Source organism: Corapipo altera, unplaced genomic scaffold (genome assembly GCF_003945725.1).
Source record: "Corapipo altera isolate COAL_440 unplaced genomic scaffold, ASM394572v1 0, whole genome shotgun sequence".
NCBI classification, from domain to species: Eukaryota; Metazoa; Chordata; class Aves; order Passeriformes; family Pipridae; genus Corapipo; species Corapipo altera.
In genome coordinates this window covers 88,955,952-88,975,574 of record NW_020884872.1, presented here as the reverse complement: position 1 = coordinate 88,975,574, position 19,623 = coordinate 88,955,952, and the positions used below count along the sequence as shown (strand labels likewise).

Below are 19,623 nucleotides of genomic sequence, written 5' to 3'. Positions count from 1 at the left end.
TTTGTCAGGGTGAGTGGGGGAAAGCTTTGACCTGTTGATTTCCAGTTATGTGTGGCCAGGTGACCACGCCAAACAAACAGCAGAAGCGAATTTAAAATGTGATTGTTCCAGTTCCTGAGAATCTTATGACAAAAGTGGTGTCTGGTCTCAAGGTGTTTTTTTTCTAACAGTGAAAAAACAGGCTGTCAGGTTTCTCCCCCCGTCCTTGCCCTCATCCCCAGCTCTCAGCTGCTACCATTTGCTGAAGTCGAAGTCCTTGACAGGTTCTTAATTCAGTGAAGACCTCTATTGTTTGACAGCAGTTTTGCCTGAGATTCAAAGCACAGCTCTTCATTATTCTCCTAGAAGAGTTTGGTAATTGTTTGACCTGAAGGATGGACAGTAAATGACTATGGAGCACAGTAGCCTAGTTTGATTTAATCATAGGACAGTTTGGGTTACAAGTGACCTTAAAAATCATCTAGTTCCAATCTCCCTGCCATGGGCAGGGACATCTTCCACTACACCAGGTTGCTCAAAGCTCCATCCAACCTGGCCTTGAACACTTCCAGAGAAGGGGCATCCACAATTCTCTGTGCAATCTGTGCCAGTGCCTCATCACTCTCACAGTAAAGATTTTCTTCTTATTATCTAATCTAAACCTGCCCTCTGTCATTTTAAAGCCATTCCTTCTTGTCCTGTCACTACATGCCCTTGTAAGGAAGGGTGCAAGTCTTAGGCTAAATGCAGCTTTGACTTTGCCCCCGTAGATTCTAGCATCGTAGGAAAAATTTGTCTTTAAAAATAAAAACATGCAACCAACAAAACAAACAAACAAAAAAATTTCCCAAACCCAGCTATCCAGAACTATGCTTCATGCACAGCTCTGGGAGGAGGGATGAGCACCCACAGAGCACAGCGTTAGACTTCAGGTTTCTGCCCGTGATGTTTGTGTGGCTGCCTCTCTGCACCGTCACTGCCGGCCTTGCTGCTTTGGCTTATAGACTGAATAATAAATATCTTTATTTTTAAATACAATAAATAATAAATAAAGATGTCGCTTTGTGCCACGCCGCTGCTTTCGGCGCAAACCAGCGGTATTGTACCAATTAGCTCGTGACATCCAAGGTGTGGTGGTTCCTTGTCCCCGCCGCCCGTGCCTTCTCCCTGCGTCCCTGCGGAGCGGGGAGGGGAGCCGGGGCGCTCCATGGCCACCCCGCCGCCCGGCACGCTCCGCCCGGTGCCACCGCCCGCCCCACTCCATGACCGCCCGGCCGCCCGGCACGCAAGTTCTCGTCAGAGAGTGGTGCGAGCTCGGAGGGGTGTTTCGTGATTTCTTTTTTTTTTTTTTTTTTTTTTTTTTTTCCTCCTTGAAAACAGAAATGACAGGATGCCCGGCAGCCCCTCCCCGCCCCTCCTTCCCACCCTCCCGTGGCGAGCCCATAAATCCGTGCGGGGCGGGCGCGCACCAAGTCTCGGGCGTGGGCGGGTGCGGCGCCGCCTCCTCGCGGGTTCCGTTAGGTGGGGACGGGTGGCCGTTCGCCCGCAGACGTTCTCCGGGAGCTGCCGACCATGGATGACAAAAAGGTGGGATGGGGCGCGCGGGTTCCTTCTCGTCCTCTTTCCCCTTGCCGCTCGGGTGCCCGGGCGCTTCTGCGGAGGGCCGGGGAGTGCGGATGCTGTCGCGACCGACGGGCGGCCGGGGTTGGTTGCCGGCTCGGTGGCCGCCGCCACCGGGTGTCTGTTGGTCTCAGTGAAGATGGATGCGGCGGTGGTGCCGGCAGGGCCGCTGCTTGGTCCCTTCGGAGGGTGGGTCGGAATAAGCCCCTATCTGCGGGAGGGGAGACGGGGCGCGGGGGCGGGCACAATTTGGAACGGGTTGTTGTAGGTCGCAAGATCGATTTGTTTTCATGCGCGTGGTCTGATGATGCACATGATGCTGTCCGGGTTTTAGGGTATTGATCACGAGGTTTGTTTTGCTGGCAGCGCCGCACTCAGTTTGTCTCAGGGTTTAGGATGCTAGAAGGGAGGTTGTTATTAAAGGCATTTTGTTTGGTGGTGGCATGATGTATAAAGGCATTTTTAAATTTCAAGAAGGCGGCGAAGTGTATCTTTCCCTTCTTTCTCCTATGGAGAGCAGGGGACATTTGTCGATATCGTAGTTCATCTGCAGCTGAGAGTGAGGTGCGTAGCAGTGGCGTGAGGTCATGATGTGTGTGTTTGAATGTACCAAGGGAGGCAGCAAATTCCCAGCGGAACCCGGAGCGGGATGCCGGGGGATTATAGTTAGAGGGGAACAGCAGAATCGGGGAAGGACGAGGCCTTGCATCGCCATATTGATGGGAGATGGGGGCAGTGCGAGAGGATGAGGCAGAGAAAAGGGGAGCGCCCGGTCAAGGTCGCTTAGAGAGGCTGCTCCCGCCGGGCTCAACAAGTTGTACAGCTCTGGAGTTCCACTCGGTGACGGAGGGGAGCTGGTGAGGAGCATCTCCTGGATAACGAATGCTGCTGATGCTTGTGGTCGGAGGGAGGGGGGGTGTTGTGAATTCCTTGCTGGCGTACAGACCTCAGCCTTGAGCCTTTAGATAGAGTGGGTGGAGCTGTACTATTTCTGAGCTCCCTGTTTGCCTTTTGGGGAGTGAGGCAGTTGCAACAGTAACAAATGATCCATACAGTAGATCTCGGCCTGGCTCATTGGAGGGTATGGGTCATGCCACGTGATGGCTAGGTGGTAGGAGGCTGGGTAGGAGACAAATAGCAGGCAACAGCCAGGAGAAGGAAGTATGAAGGAGGGCAGAACAACTTATAGCTTATGTATGTGCCATGTAGGTAAAGGGTACCCACAAAGCAAGGTACCGGAAGCAAAAGGCCAGCTGTGGTCATCGCAAGCCATGACAAAGCAGAGTCCTGGGGGAAAGGTGCTCTTGAGATGAAGATGTGGAGAGCTGGGTTTTTTTGTTCGCAGCTTAACTATACCTGCTGACTGGAGATGACCTAACCCTGGGGTCCTAAAAGTGCTTAAAAATTGTAATGCCTTTTCACAGCATCATCCAGATGCTTTGAAAGAGCTGTGTCCTTGTGGTTCTGTGCCAAATTTTCTCGAGATAAAGATGAGGGGAGAAGTCACAGGGTGCCTTGGAGAATGCCTAGACTGCCTAGGGTGTGTTCAGGTGTGAATGCTACCTCGGTGAACATCTGTACCTTGTCCCCTCTGTCTGCATTACTGACCTCGGCAGGAAGAGAACTCAAGCTTGAGACATTTACATGATGTAGGTGGGGGAAGCCATGCCCGAGAGTAATTTCCTCAGTTTCTGTTTACTGGGGCCGAACTGATAGGCGTCTTAGGGTTGTGCAGGCCAGAAGGACATACATACTTGGCTTGAAAGATTGGTGAAGGTGGTATGAGCAGTGGAAGAAGGTTATTATCAAAAACTGGGCAGTTCTGTGAGTCGCTACTGGAGCTGGGCTAGAAAGTGAGTGACTGAAAGAGCTGTGATAGTAGGCCCCACCAAGTACTTATCTCTACTCTGCCAGTATAAGTACAATAATTGGAAAGTCTTGGAAAAGGGACTGTTAATATTTTTGGAAAAGCTTCCAATCCCTCCTGAGATGGAAACACGATCTTTCCAAATTGTGCCAACTCAAGCACTGTTGGCCGAAGCGCCAGCTCCTGAGTCACCTGCTCCCCCACACCTCCCTCACTTGGAGCTGGATTAAATGCCACAAGCTTCAAAACCGAATAAAATGTCAGATGTTTTTCACTGACACATTTCTCAGTATGTGAGACTTCTGAGGGTTGGACCTTCTAGCTTTCTTCATAGCTCTGAGGGCTCAGCAGTTTTTATTTTAATTTAACAGAGATTGACATATGCTGAAATTCCAGGGAGTGTGCTTCATTTAAAATATCAACTATTGCCACAGCTTCAAGAAAAATAAACGGGAAGGTTGGCAGTAACTGTTGCCATCTCTGAGGGAGGCTGCTGTGCCAGGTGCCCTGGGGCAGGGTTGGGAAGCTCTAGCCTGGGAAAAACAAGCCTGTTGCTGAAGAGTGCGTGTTGTAACTGTGACCAGTGACTGCCAGTGTAGCTCATGGGCAGATCTGAGACTCAGTTTATGGGAACTTGTCAGCTGGCACAGGGAAGTTAGACCCTTCTTTCATGACAATCCAGAGATCAGCAAAAGCTTCTGTAAAGCAGATCAACCCAAAATAACAGCTACTAATGCAGCCAGTGTATTCATTACTAATGAGCTGAGAATAGTTGTTAAAGGCCGGGAGATAATAAAGGGGAGGCCCTGACAAGGCCTCCCACTTGTAGTCACAGAACTTTTTCCTTCTGTGCGGTTGCATTTCCCTTTCCAGGGAGGGAGATCCAGGGGATGCTACTGGTAGGTACCTGCCCTTGCTGGATGAAAGGCCATTCCCGGCCCTTGGTGCACTTGCATATGGCACCTATGAGGTGCAGCTGCTGTTCATGCTGAAGAGAAACTCAAGTTGATTAGAAAGTCAAATTAACTAAATGTTTCCTCTCTCCACAGAAAGTCACAGCACCCCTTATCTATGCTGTTTGCATTGCTGCCATTGGCTCTCTTCAGTTTGGGTACAACACTGGTGTCATCAATGCACCTGAGAAGGTGAGAGCAAGAATGGGCTGGGGAGATGGTATGAGTGAGGGGCTGATGGGAAAACAGGTGTACAAAGGAGAGGAACTGTCATCCAAGCTAATAATTTGGTTCTGGTTTATGAAGTCAATAAGACATTTAAAGTCCCCTTTCAAATACAACAATGGACAGGAAGGGCAAACTTTTGGGGAGGAGAAAGAGTACACAGAGAGGTTAATTCTCCTAATTAGGAGCAAGGGGCTGGGGGGGGGGCAGGAGGGCTCCATCTGCCATATGTGGTATGTGGAGGAATGTGAGCAACTTCAATTTTGAGTCAGAATAAACCAACTATGGCAGAAGGAATGTAGCAAGCAGTGTGCAGAAAACAGTGGAGAGTTGGTAAGGATTACAGTTGCCCTAGTTTAGTTTATTTCAGGTTTCTTTATTTTACTTGTTTATTCATTCCTTGTGTTAAGTATAGATTCAGTGCTTGCAAAAGGGTTGTGACTTGGGCACTCTGACCAAATCATCTCATGACTGTAGCCTAAGAAAGGAGAGATGAAGAAAATGAGAGATGTGGTTTTCATGTAACTTTAAGATGGTTCCTCTCTCAAGAACTGAGTCACCAATACCACATCCACCCTGTCTCCGGGAAGAGATGTCACATCACCAGCAGGATGGGGGATGGGGGTTGGTCCTCCCTAGCTAATGTCCTGCTGCCATCTGCTGGGGGCAGACACTCTGTCCCCCCTAGCCCATGCAAAATTTCCCTCATTATCTAGGAGAATGCCTTGGAAATCAGTGTCATGGCCTTGTTGAGTTGTTTTACATAATGCTGCTTTTCAGCCTTACTTCAGTGAAGCGTTGTGTCTCTTTTAACAATGTCCATACTAGAAAGCCCCTCCCTGCTGCCAGTGTTTTGGTATTGCCAGAAATGTCCCCTTCCATTCTCTGTTCACGTTTTCTTGTTCCCTTTCACTCCCAACTGTCTCACACCTCCTCCCAAGAACCACCAGTGACTCACCTAATCCAAAATACTCAGAAGTTAAGCCTGTTTTCCCTAATAAACACTGCTGTCTTGTGTGTATCCCACCTGCCCACCCTCACCCCCCAGTTCAGTGAAGCAATCTCTCCCTCATCATGCTGTTTCCTCTTTCTGCACCCTCATCTTTCCCTTGTATGACTTGTTGCTGCTTGCTGATTTTTTTTTTTTTGAGTGGGGGGGTCTATTGTTTTTATGGCAGCAAGAAAGACAGTAGTCTCCCCTCTCCCCAGTGCAAAGTACCTCCTTCTGGATTGTAACTCTGTCTCCACCTGATCTCTTGCAGATCATCCGAACGTTCTTCAACAAAACCCTGTCAGATAGGAGTGGGAGGGCTGTCTCCCAAGAGCTCCTTACCTCCCTGTGGTCCCTTTCTGTGGCCATCTTCTCAGTAGGAGGTATGATCGGCTCCTTCTCAGTCAGTGTGTTTGTCAACAGATTTGGCAGGTAAGTTGGGATGTGGGATACAATCTGTTAGGGTATTTTTCCCTTCTGCTATGCAGTTTTGGGAGGAAGAGGGCAGAAGTGAGCGGAAGGGAGGAGGAGATGTCTGGGGATGAAGCGAGAATGTGGGCTGCAAAAAGAAAGGAAGGGTTTCTGGTCGAGGCAGGAGCTGAATGGGTATTATTCTGTTCCCACCACTGAGACAGGAGGTGATGGTCAGGTTTATCCCCCTCTCAGTGATTTTCCTGTTGGCAGTTTAAACTCAGTCTTAACATCTTTTCCTGGGCAGGAGGAACTCCATGCTACTGGTGAATGTCTTGGCCTTTGCTGGTGGCCTTCTCATGGCCTTCTCTAAGGCGGCAAAGGCAGTGGAGATGCTGATTATTGGCCGTTTCATTATTGGTGTCTTCTGTGGTCTCTGCACTGGCTTTGTGCCCATGTACATCAGTGAAGTCTCGCCCACCAGTGTCCGTGGAGCTTTTGGCACCCTCAACCAGCTGGGCATTGTTGTGGGCATCCTGGTGGCTCAGGTAGGCATGGCACAACCTGCTCATACCCGTGGGGGAGGGAAAGGAGGGGTGGGGGAGGGTGAGGAGGATTGTACTTGCCATCAGGTGCAGTATGTGGTCCTGTAATACTGGGGTGGGAGTGAGGAACTGAAGTGTTAAAATCACTCTGCTTTCTCTCTAATTCTTGGTGTAGATATTTGGCCTGGAGGGAATCATGGGGACTGAAGCACTTTGGCCACTGCTTCTGGGGTTCACAGTCCTCCCAGCAATCCTGCAGTGCGTGGGTCTTCTTTTCTGCCCTGAGAGCCCCCGTTTCCTATTGATCAACAAGATGGAAGAAGAGAAAGCACAAGCAGGTAAGAACTCATCTCGAAGGGGCAGGGCAGTGTTCTGGCTCCCAGCCTACACTGAGCTTGAGTGGGAGGCCAGGACTGACTCTGGAGCCTGTGGTGGATTAGGGTGTAACTCCTGGAGGGCATCAGGCCTGGCGTACCCTCCCATCCTTTAGGTTGCACCAATGCCAGAAAGCATGAGAAACCTGGCATCCCAGCAGAGGCTCCAGGTGGGATTAAGACTTGAGGAGTGGCATCTGGCCTGGTGGGAAGTAGCAGGATGAGCTGCTGCCACTCCTCCTGAAAGGCAGGAAATAGGATGACATTTAACAAGGAGCTTGGAGGTCTGAGATCAGCTCTGGCAAGAGCATGAACAGAATTTGAGGTCAAATATAAGCTTGGAGATCAATCAACATGAGTAGGGCCTGTGCCTGATTTCCATGTTGATCACAACACCCTGACCTGGGTTGAAAAGATGAGCAAGGCTGCATGTAGAGGCTTGGTCTTTCCCGTGTAACAGGCCCAAACACCAGCTGGCAGGTGTTCCACTCTTCCTGCTGTGCCCTTCCTGAAATAACAGGGCAGGATACAGACACGCACCCATGACCGATAGGTCTGTGTATTATGCCTGACATTTTTTGATTCCTCCCTCCAGTTCTCCAGAAGCTCCGTGGTACACAAGATGTGTCTCAAGACATCCAGGAGATGAAAGAAGAAAGTGCTAAAATGTCCCAAGAAAAAAAAGCCACTGTGCCAGAGCTCTTCCGTTCTCCAAACTATCGTCAAGCCATTATCATTGCCATCATGCTGCAGCTCTCCCAACAGCTCTCAGGCATCAATGCTGTGAGTTATCTTCCTGTACCATCTGCTGGGCCTCCCTTATCTGTGGCTAAACTTGCACTTGCCACTGATGCAGAGAGAACTGTACCTCCAAAAACCACTTTGTGCCTTGACTGGAGGTCACTGTTGTATGATATGGCAAAGATGGCTGAGGTGGAAGGTGGATGTTGTATTGGCTTTCACTTTTCCCACACACACTGTGGCAAGACACTGCAGCCTTGCACCAAGTGAATGAACTGTGACTGGAACTGTGGAGTGCTGCTTAGAAACTCCCTGTTGGGATGTGCAGGCCAATTAGGCAGAGAATGAGGGACATGCTCTCAAACATGGGATCATGACTGTGTCCAACTTTTGCTTCTCTTCCCAGGTATTCTATTATTCAACTGGGATTTTTGAAAGAGCTGGTATCAAACAGCCTGTGTATGCCACCATTGGAGCTGGCGTGGTGAACACGGTCTTCACTGTTGTGTCGGTGAGTGGAAGGAGGCCTGGGCCTCTTTAAGAGATGTGACTAAAGACAAGTAGCCAGTGGCTGTGGGAAAGCGTTGAGCTAGGCAATGACCTGTAGGAGCAAAGACAAGAATTAATCAAAGGCATTTGTGGGAGGAGAGGTGAGCGAAAAGAGGTATTATTTTGCTAGGTGAAAAGAAAGGTGAAAAAGGAGTGCATGGGGGAAAAGTGATGAGAGGAAGCAGCAGCAAGAACCAGAGTGGAAAAACTTGCGCTGAGGATGGAGTAGTCTGGTGACCTGCACTGAGATCACCACTGTCACTGAGGGCTACAGGCAGATGAGAAAAGAGGTGCAGGACACACTGAACAAGGGAGCCTGTCATGCTTTTGCTACCAAAGTAATGGATTTTTCTTCTAACCTTTTTCCAGCTCTTCCTGGTGGAGCGTGCAGGGCGCAGGACCCTCCATTTAGTTGGTTTGGCTGGCATGGCTGTGTGTGCTGCTGTTATGACTATTGCTTTAGCTCTGAAGGTGAGTAAAGAGTGTTCTTATTCATGGTAACCCCAGCAGGGGACCTGTAAGACTTTACATCTGCAGTGCCATCCTGTAGGGCAGGTAGAACTGGGGCTATACATGAGTGTGCAGTAGGGAGCGTGATTTTCTAACTCTGGAAACTGCTACAGTGTTCACAGTGCAACTGAGAAAGTTGTGACACTGGAGTTGGCATTGTGCCGTGCCATGTTTGCCTCAAACTGCAGCTGATTGTATTTTGTTCCCTTGCAGGACATTTTGGAATGGATCAAATATATCAGCATTGTTGCCACTTTTGGCTTTGTGGCTCTTTTTGAGATTGGCCCTGGCCCTATCCCATGGTTCATTGTGGCAGAACTCTTCAGCCAGGGCCCACGGCCTGCAGCCATGGCTGTGGCTGGGTGTTCCAACTGGACCTCCAATTTCTTGGTGGGAATGCTCTTCCCCTATGCAGAGGTAAGTCCTGGTTTATAAAGCACTGTGAGAGCACTGCAGCATTGGAATAGGTGTCTGGAAAGGCTGTAGAATCTCCATCCATGGAGACTTCCAGCACATGACTGTATGACCTTTAATAACCTGACCTCTCCTGGAAGGTGTCACTGCTTTGAGCAGAGGTCTAGTGAATCTTCCGGAGGTCTCTGAGTCAGTCTTAGGATTGTTACTGAAGTGCCGTTGCTCACCTTATATTCTGGTGTCTCAACTGCTTGAAGCTTGCAAATAGTTGAAAGAGCCATCTCGGTTAGCACATCAAGGCTTTCTCTTTAGAAGCCTCAATTTTGGTCACCCCTAGGAACATTAAAGTCTTTCAGAAGCCCACAGGAACTTGATTTTAATTTTAAAAAACATCAATTTTGGGCATTGTTGGAGAAATGTGTTGGAATTTTGACCTGTCAATGGCAAATGACCTTGCATTTAGATTTATTTTCAAATCAAAACCTCTTGCTTTTGTCCTCCCTGCAGAAACTGTGTGGCTCCTATGTCTTCCTCATCTTCCTTGTTTTTCTGGTCATCTTCTTTGTCTTCACATTCTTCAAAGTGCCGGAGACCAAGGGCAGGACTTTTGAAGACATCTCCAGGGGCTTTGAAGGACGAGCAGCATCCAACCCTGCATCCCCTTTAAAGAACCCCATGGTGGAGCTGAACAGCATACAGCCTAACAAAGCCTAAGATTTCTGAAACACCCATTCTTCAACTCTCACATACCTAAAGAGTCATTAAAGGAATGAGCAAAGAAAACCATGAGAACTGGGACATTTTTCCCCTCCTCAATTGCTGCTATTTTCTTCTTTTCACCCACATGCTTGCCCATTGTGCCAGGCTTACCAGCATTAAGTGAATCTGATATGGGTGGTCTGCCATACTGGAAAGCACCTGGCACTTGCAAAAATAATCTCATCTTTCCTGTCAAACACCAGGAGAACAGAGAAGAGCTGGCAATGTTTTTTGCTTTCCTCACATCAAATTGCCATTTGGGGTTGACATACTTATGCACACAGTGACCATTATGTATTTGAATTACTATTTTTGTAGTGAGTTAAAGTGACCCACTAAACAAGTCCCCAGCCCTTTGAGTCTATCTTGTGTGCGTGTGTACAGTGTTACACTGGAATTTAGCAAGCCTACCAAAAAGCCAGGTTGCTTTTTCCTATCCAGTGTGCACTTTTTTTAGCCTCAGGTAAAAGGGGACCAAGTCACATGCATATTTTTCCTGCTCTTTTATTTTTTTTTTGTATAGACAAACTGAAAGCATACTTTTACTTCAGTTTATTTATTTGTATGTCACTTTGTAAATATTTATTTTTTTAATGGTGTACAAAAATGTACAGATAAAGAAATTGAGGAAGTTTAAAAGAAATAGCTATTCTAACAAAAGATGCTGTAGACTTGAGGTGCAATAAGGACTGTAAAGGAGGTATGTGATACATTTTGGATGGTATGTACAACAGAGCCAATTATGCACATTACCTTTAAGTTATTTGTGCCCTCTGGAAAGAAATTCAAAGAATTGTGTACTTGTGAGAAGAGGTATGTTTCTCCACCAAAATCTCTGTTATTAGGGATTTTTTGGTGGCTATTTTAAATAACTGTTCCCAAGTGTTCATTAGGAAGTGATATTGGAGCTTACAATGAGTGTTGTTAGATTATATTTTCAGACATGGTTTTATGTATTCTATGGATGATTGAGGGTGGTGATTGCTAACCAGAAAGTAACTTTTCCTGCCTTGTCTTGATTTTCTTTGTGGCTTTTCTGTTGTATTCTAATAGGTCATAAAGTCTGACATTTGCAGATTGTTACTTAAAGGCGTGCAAGAACAAAAATTATTTTTTGAAGCTATATTTTTCTTAGCAGTTGTTCCTATAAATATTGCAGAGGCATGTAGCATGACCCTTCTGGACAAAGGCATGATCAGTTATGGTACATGTAAGTTCATAAAAGTAGACATGCAGGACTAGAGAACAGAGGTACTGGAAGTTGCTAGTTTAGCAGTATAAAAGGTCTGTAGTGCTCAGTCCCCTGCTTGGTTGCAGGCCTAATGTTTTTGCCCCATGTATCCTCTCTGGAATATCTGCATGATGATGTGGTGCTCACCAGCGTGCTGTGTAGGTGTGTAGAGCTCTATAATAGTGCCTCTGTTAAAAGGGATGTGGCAGACAGTAATTATACATCAGAAAACATCGGTATCCCTACTTGTCATACTGCTGGGCAGTTGAGAGTGTGTGTGCATGCACTCTGGCTAGCACAGTTCAGTTCAGGTAGGCAAAAAGTAGCACGTAGGTTATACTTGCAGTCAAGGGGTGGGAGCTTTTCTTTAGTGGCTGCACTGCTCTGTCAAGAGACTCCAGGCCTGTGCCTGTCCAGGCCTGCACAAGCTGTCTAAAGGTAGTGCAGAGGTAGGTCCAATTTAAACTCCTGCTCTAAGATGAAGTCTGCATCTAGTCTGCAGTTTTGGACTTGATCAAACTCAGGTCTACCTGCTGGAATTCTTAACTGGATTTGCTAGAAGAGAGGCAAGCTCACGGAGTCCAAGTTGGGTAAAAGGAGGAAAAGCTCAGAAAGGTAGGAAGGACAGCAAGACTTTTGTAGCACAGATAGCCCAAGTTTTCTTACCAACATACTGCTTCAGAACAGGTTAGAGAAGTTCCCATTGATGTATATTCTGGGGGGTCTGTCTGACGTTTTCAGTAACTAGTGATGATGTTTCTACCTTCCCTAATATGATACAGTTGCAGAGATCAGTTAAATTTGCTGCTGTGAATTAATTTGAAATACCCCAGCTTCGCACATTGCAGTTGTATTACATCCAATTTTACCTAGCTTTTTATCAGGCTTACATACCAGGTATTTATTCTCAGAAGTACTATATAAGACTTCTTTCCCAACTTTGACATTTTGACTCAGTTACACAGATTTCTGTACCCTTCCTTTGACCCTCCAGCACGTCCAGACATGATATTTCTATATGGGGTATCTGTATGTTAGGAAATTACCCCTATGGCTGTGCATAAGAGCATTCCATACTTCGCATCAGATGTGTGTTGGCTTGGACCGAAATGTGTAGGCCTTTCTCACATGGTATCTCTTTGTTATTTTCTTTTTCTGTAACAGCATTGTGAATATTTTGGATGGATTTTATATGCTTATTAATGTGGTTGTTTCCTGGTTTTGAAATAAAAAATATTAAATAAGTGTCTGATTTGGATTTTGCCTTTACCTTGTAGGTCTTCTGTTTCTTATTCCTTTATCACAGCCTGGGACTTTACCTTGAAATGTCACCAGCATCAACCCTGCAACCTTTTTGGCTAGCTCAGCACTCTTTGCTGTTTTAGTCTAGTGGAAATGGTAATTCCTCTCAGCCTCCATGCAAATCATCTTTAATTCCCTTACTGTTACTCCTTAGGAGTTTTTAAACCAAAAAGATGTGCATCTCTGCTTCCTGTTTACCCAAATCCTTTTGTTTGCCTACAAATACTTTCACAGTGTTTCTCAGTAACAGGGAGAGGGATGTTGTTGGAGGTTATGAATCCTGTCCAGAGATAAAGTACCTGAGATTTCTGCCCCTGCTGTCTTCTTGCTGTGGTCCTCAACTTCTGTGCCAACAGGGTGAAGAAGGGGCCCTTTTTCCTGTAGCTGATGCTTTGCTCCCTCTGTCTGGCAAGTGACCTTTATGTCCTCCTCTGACATCATACCCGTGTGCATTCAGTACTGGGTGTCTGAAAGGAGCAGTGTTGTGAAGAGAAAACCCTACTGCCCACAGAACAAGCCAGTTCCCGAGAGCTGATCCTACAGCTCAGGGACTGTGGTATTCTGTGGCCTATGTGGGGTCTGGACTGCTCTCACCCATGGCTCTCTTGCTTAGGGAGTACTGGCCATCCACCTATTCTCAGGTTCTCCTTTTCCTGCTCTACAGCTATCTAACAAGTCCAAAACGTTAATGCTTTTGTTTTTGGCAGAAACTATAGCAACAGTTCATCAAAAAAATGTGGAAATAAAATATCCTTTAGAGGAGGAGGATGGACTGAAGTTAGAGGAAGGAAAAGATGACAGAACCCAGAGTACCTTAGAGCAGGATTCTGGCTAATATAGCTCCAGAGTCAGCAGGCTGCAAGGAGGAAACAGTAGGGAATAATGTAAAGTCAGAAATGCTCAGCATAACAGAGATCCACTATAGCCTTTCTGAAGCCTGACTGCTTCATGCTCCTGGCTGCTGCATGCTCCTGGCCTGTGTTTTGCTAAGTTTGGTATGCAACCAGCCTTGGAGCTGGGGAGTGCTCTGGGCTAATCTGTCTAGGATTGTTTTTCAGTTCTAGGTGAGCTAAAAAAATAAAGCCCAGCCATCCAAACTCATAAGCATATCTAGCTCAAACTTAACTCTTAGTATTTCGGTTTTCTTTGTCAAAATAGGAAGCAAAGAGCAAATTCACTTGGGGCCAAAGCACGTGATTCACTGAGCTCTAAAATAATGTTTTGTGTAGTTTTCGTGATAAACGAGGCTTTGGTTTAGATCTGGTTATTTCTGAAAATTGTAAGGAAGCTTCAAAAGGAAAACCTGTTTGCAATTAAATGGTTTGAATGTGTGAAAATGGGTTGTTTTCAGTTGGAACTGTTCATCACATCCAAGTGAGCATGTAGGCAGTTCTTGCAGCCTCCACAATCCCCCACAGAAATGAGTCACTGGAGAACCCTTCAAAGAGTGAAACTACTGCTGAGTTGACAAGAGAAGGCTCCCGAAGGTCACAAGTGACATCAGCCACGTCAAACGTTTCAGTGCTGTTTTACAGGCTAGAGCATGATAGAGTGTCACAGCATCACTGACAATATTTGTCACTTTTTGCTTGTGCTATTTGTGATGAGAATATTTGTGTACCAGGCAAAAATAGCAGTTTACTTCTGTGAGAAAAAATGTGGGGGGAGAAAAAAAAAGAACAAAAATCACATTTTATTGGAGGTAGATTTCACTGATGCATGCCCAGTGCACAAATCTTTATATTTGATTTTGTGCTCTAAAAAGAGCACATTTGAGTTCCAGACATTTCAGGAGCTGGGGCTGCTTCTCCCTTGGGAACATATCTGGATGAGGACCCAAGCACAACTGCACTCTTACCTCCAAGCAAAGTTACTAAGCCTTTCTTTGAGGGCTACTCCAAGAAGGAACATTTGCTAGTGTGGTGGGGGACTGTGCCGTCATAGGTTTCATTTGAGAGGAAGGAAGGTGTGGACACACTGCTAATGCCATTATGATGGGCTGTGATGGAGCAGCAACAGGAGATGACTCAGTACAATGTTTTCTCATGCTGTACACATCATGAGAAAGATCCTGACAGCAGGTAAATCAAACACACAGTTTGCTGCGCAGAAAACTTTCATGTCCTTGGCTTTTTTTCAGGCTTTCTATAGACAGGACCAAGGACGCAGTTCTAATGTTTTCTGCACTTTTAGAAGGATTCTTTGAAGACATGAGAGATGCTTACTGGAAAACCTGGGATACATGTCTGTGGTCTGTCCACAGGCTCTGTCCTTACACTGTGAGTTACCAGACAAAGGGCAATTGTCTTCATAGCATGCTGCTGTGAAAGACATCACTCAGGCTGTCTTAGACGAGGAAAGAAAATCTTATTGTTTCCTAAAATATCTATTGCTAAGGCAATTTAATAGGTGTTACTTGAAAGTATGCCATTTCTAGTGGAGACAGGCTGTGTAACTTCTAAAATAATTCACTTGCTGTGATAAATCTTGTTTCTATGCTATATCTCACTAAATTACACTGTTTACAAGAATTGTCTCTTCCTTTTCCATAAGACACAGCTTTAGCATGCCTGATAGACACATGACTGACCTGCTAAGTCTGTTTTCTGCTTGTGTTGTGCAACTGTTTTCTGTTTAGCAAATGGGCACGTGGATTATGTAAGGCAGTCACATTGGTGCACCAGTCACTGTGACATGCAATGTGGGACCATTGCAGATCATGTACTGAACCAGTAACTGGTTACCCATATAGTAACCTGATCAAACAGCACCCGACCTTTCATCTCTGGTCTCCATTTCATCCTGTTTTTTAGTCTTCTCCATTATGAACAAATTTGCCTTCCATCAACAAATTTGCATCTCCATCACAAACAAACTCAGATGTCTATTGCTTCCTTTATATTCCTGTCACCAGCTGCTATTGTCTGCCATATTGTCTGGTTTTCTGCCATATTATCTTGTTTTTAACTTTTTACATTAAATTCTTTGGAGTCTGTACTAGCTTTATTGCACCTTTGCTTTGCTTATTTCTTTCAGAGTGCTCTCTCTGGTATGGATCAAATCTCACAACGACAGTCTTAACCTCATAACTCTTCTTTGAGCCTAGGCTATGATGCAAGTCTATGACCTAAAGAGTCCTCAAGGTTTAGGACAGAGCAACTAGAATAATTTTCCACTGAGGAAGGCAAAAGGATCCAGAACCAGGAGAGGATGAAAGCTGGCATCAGTGGTGAAGGTGTGGAGGGACATGGACACAGCAGTGTAACAGCAGACATTGATATGTATGGAAGAGCCCACAGGTGTCTGAATATAGAAGAGAAACAGTGAAGACTATGAGGATGTAGTGAAGCAATCAGTAAAAAGAGAATGGTGGGTTGCTGACCTCTGAGGACAGAATCATAGAATGGTTTGGGTTGGAAGGGACCTTAAAGACCACCTAGATCCAACTCCCCTGCTATGGGCAGGGACAACTTCCACTAGACCAAGTTGCTCAGAGCCCCATCCAACTTGGCCTTAAACACTTCCAGTCATGGGGCAGCCACAACTTCTCTGAACAACCTGTGCCAGTGCCTCACCACCGTCACAGTAAAGAATTTCTTCCATATATCTAGCCTAAATTTCCCCTCTTTCAGTCTGAAGCCATTCTCCATTGTCCTATCGCTACAGTTCCAGATGAAAGGTCCCTCTCCATCCTCACTGTATCCCTTCAGATACTGGAAGGCTGCTATGAGGTCTCCACTCAACCTTCTCTTCTCTGAAGGAGGAATGTGATGCAAGCTAAAAAATCCCCAAGATCTGGAAGGAAGATGAGGCATTCATAAGTGTGAAAAGGTGGAACAGGGCTGAGAGAAAAAAATGTAAACTTTGACAGAAGCAGGTGAGAAACTGAGGAAAAGAAAGACTGAAGACTGCGTGGTAGAAAGGCAGCAGGCACAGCACCAAGGTATGGGCCCTTGAGATGCATGCAGAATAAAATGAAGCCCAATAGTACTCCAGTAGCTTATGACTCATAGGCAAGGGGTCATCAGTTCTTCAGGGAAAGAGAAATAGAGGTATCACCTCCACTGTGCATGTCCACAAGTATCTTTGCAGCTGAAACAAATAGCTGTGTCCGTCACAGTGTTCCTTGCAGTAGGATCTCACCTCTTGGTCCACAAACACTGAGTTCTGTTTGCTTGAAAGATGGCACTAAAAATGCCTCTCAAGGGCCACAGGCAGGGAAAACTGATGGGCATGCAAGATACAGCTGGCTCAACTGGACTAAACTTATCAGAGCGGCATAGCAGAAGCAGCCTTACCATAAACACAAAGCAGAGGCACCTTCCTACCTGTGTGAGGTAATGTAAGACAAGGTTCTGACAAACACAGCCGGACAAGGCCAATGTCAGCCAAGCTCAGTGGGGACAGACACCTCCACTGCACTGAAACCTGCAGGGGCTTGTCCAGCTCAGAAAAATCACCAGTGCAGAAGTGCTGAGAGAAGTACTTTCCAGCTTCCTCATTTCATGCCAGAGACAAAACTTCAGGAGAGTGAGGGAGCAGCATCACACCGCCTTTATGCTCTGCCTTTTTTCTCATTCTGACGCGAGAGTATCATTCACAGTGATCATACATCGCTGAGAGGTGATGGGGTGTGTTGTAATGCTCTGGTCCCACACACAAAACAAAAAAGTTAAAACCATCGTATAAGTGTAAATCTGTGGTGTTTCCAAACACATCATTTAGAGCAATTTTTTTCTGTAAGCAAGTCTGATACCTTTTTCTAAATGTAATTGAAACCAAGCCAAATTAAAAAAACCCCACCCCACCCCTGAAAATAAAAACAAAACAAAATCCCAAATAACAATCAAAACCTCCAAACAAAATAAAGAAAACAAAGAGGGGAAAAAGAGAAATAGAAGTAAAGACAAACATTTTTCCTTGTGAATGGAAAGTCCAGTTCCTGACTAGCTATGTGTGTGAGGACAGAGCAGCCAAAGCATGGACATCAGGGCTGGCTAGAAGTTAAGCTTTAGCACAGATTTACTGCACAGTGTTGGCTCTTGAGAAGATAGTTTTAGCTTTTTTCCTTGACTGGGACTTAACTTTTTGTGAACTAAACTGAGCTAAGAGAGCACATTTTGTCCTGCTGAAGTCAGGGTCAGGAAAAATTAGCAACACTTTAAAAATACAGACCGAGAAAATCTAAAGTTCATAGGAAGCCTTAAAGGTGTGAATTCTGTTGAGAGGGTTGGTAGGAAGGGAAAGGTGGGACCCATGCCTGGAAATGCTAACAGCTCTTGGGAGCTAGAAGCAGCCACTGCAACTTGAACTGGGGCAGGAGAGCAGGCTGGACACACCTCAGTTCACTGGCAGCCTTCTCTGGACTGGAGGCCCAAAAGGACACAGCAATGGTCCCAAATGCACTCACTTGGCATCAGATATACAGTCATAAGGTGTATTTGCTTGTGCAGTGCCCCGACACAGAGACTGCAGGGGCATAGCCCAACTCATTTCCTTATCTTCCCTGATGTGGAAGGGCAAGGTGATGAAAGAAGGGCACAAAGGAAAGGGGTTGTACTCTCCCTGGTACTAGTGCCAAGGACTGCAGGACATGCCAGGTGAATGGAAGATCTGGGAGCCAAAGGGGTTGTTGTACTGTCCTGTCCCCATGCTCTCTGAACCAGGTGCTTCCAGGAAGGTTTTTGGAGCACAGCCATGAAAACCATGTTTGAAGTGGCTTCTCAACTGCAAAGCCCAGTTGAGACTCATATTAATGAGTCCAGTCTTTCTTCTGAGATAAAAGAAATATCTGATGTGTGGTTTGTGGGTGCGAACACTTTGGTTGCACAGATACAGTTTGCTTGCTCAAGGTAGGGTGTTAAAAATGCAGTTGGGATAGGAGATGTTTCTGTGTTTAAACCAGACTTCCTATAGCTCCCATTTTTAAAAATAACATAATCTGAAATGATGCTCCACTGTCTGCCCCCTTGATTCACATTGAAACCATGACAGATGAATACAAAACCCTCAGATATGTTTTTATCTCTTTTCTTACAGAATTCCAGAGTCTGAGAAGTGATGATATCCTCTTGGAGGAGATAAATGAGACAACAGAAGAATCAATCAGACAGACACAAAGACCAGCTGCATGTAGCCCATTACCATCTTTCCCAGCCTCAATGCCAACAACGTATTCTCAGAGCTCAATGCCGTAGGTATCTATGTTGTTATCACTAATGTCATGAGCAGAGAGGAAGCAGTGTCTCAGGGAGTGAGGCAGGACTGAACACGAGTGCTTAGCCGCTAGGTCTGTGCTTATTGTGAAGAAAAGTGGTGTCCCTGGAAGGGAAGCTTAAGAGGGACAGGTAGTGAGTTTTATGAGTGAATTGTGGGAAGCTCTCAACACCGGAGAAGACTTTCTCATGACTCTACTCTGTCTCCTTCTCTCTATTTGCCCATTAAAATCAATTATTCCTCCAAAATAATCCTACTGCCTGGGGCTTTCCGTTCTGCCTTGATCACCCTAGAAGTGAGAGCCATAGGCTTCCTCCTCTCCATCTTTTCTGTCTGTACCTTTTATGTGAGCTCCTCATTCTCAGTGGACTGAGACAGAAATCTGAATGTGAGGCTTCTTTGCAGTAAGGAAACAACAATGCCTCATTCTTTGAAGCACCCTGTCACATGCGGCAGAAAATGGACTGGTAGCTACTGTGGGGTCCCATCTCCAGCCATTCCAAATCCATATTAACCTGCAGATATTTGCATGCTGCGCTTTGTCATTCTACCTCACGGTGTCTGACCCACCTCCTCCGGTATCGCTCTAAGCCTGTTCCACAGCCCAGTGCACAGAAAAATGCTAGTCAACCTGTATGGCCTGCTCTCTTGGTTTCTGCCTTCTGCACTGAAGCATCCTCTTGACTGTCCCAGCATGGCCATCACTGTACCAGAACAGGCTAGTGGGCCCAGCAGCTTCTGCTTAGATACATGCACTCTTGGATTTTTCTTAAGGAATAGCCCACAACCATTAAGCGTGAACTGAAGCTAGCATGAAGACTTTCTTCCTCACCCTGTCTCCCTGGTTAGGAATTCTCCATTGACATATATTCCGGCTTCATGGAGATGCCAAATATTTCACAGGCAAATTACATGCTCAAGAAATACAACATTTAG

The 19,623-nt window shown here is 46.0% G+C and overlaps 1 protein-coding gene across 1 annotated transcript; it reads left to right on the top strand.

Annotated features, from left to right (window-relative positions):
- The first annotated feature begins 1,434 nt into the window (after window positions 1-1,434).
- Window positions 1,435-10,649, top strand: LOC113942077 (solute carrier family 2, facilitated glucose transporter member 3). Its single transcript, XM_027633247.1, has 10 exons — window positions 1,435-1,566; window positions 4,516-4,611; window positions 5,907-6,067; window positions 6,354-6,594; window positions 6,767-6,929; window positions 7,561-7,748; window positions 8,113-8,217; window positions 8,625-8,726; window positions 8,979-9,182; window positions 9,687-10,649. Exons 1-10 carry the CDS (start codon window positions 1,552-1,554, stop codon window positions 9,891-9,893), a joined length of 1,482 nt encoding a protein of 493 aa, XP_027489048.1. The 5' UTR covers window positions 1,435-1,551; the 3' UTR covers window positions 9,894-10,649.
- The last annotated feature ends 8,974 nt before the right edge of the window (window positions 10,650-19,623 follow it).

Excerpts from the sequence above, each read along its gene's own strand:
- LOC113942077 (XM_027633247.1), top strand. Across the intron at positions 4,612-5,906 it reads TCATCAATGCACCTGAGAAG|ATCATCCGAACGTTCTTCAA; the intron begins GTGAGAGCAAGA and ends GATCTCTTGCAG. Across the intron at positions 7,749-8,112 it reads AGCTCTCAGGCATCAATGCT|GTATTCTATTATTCAACTGG; the intron begins GTGAGTTATCTT and ends TTCTCTTCCCAG.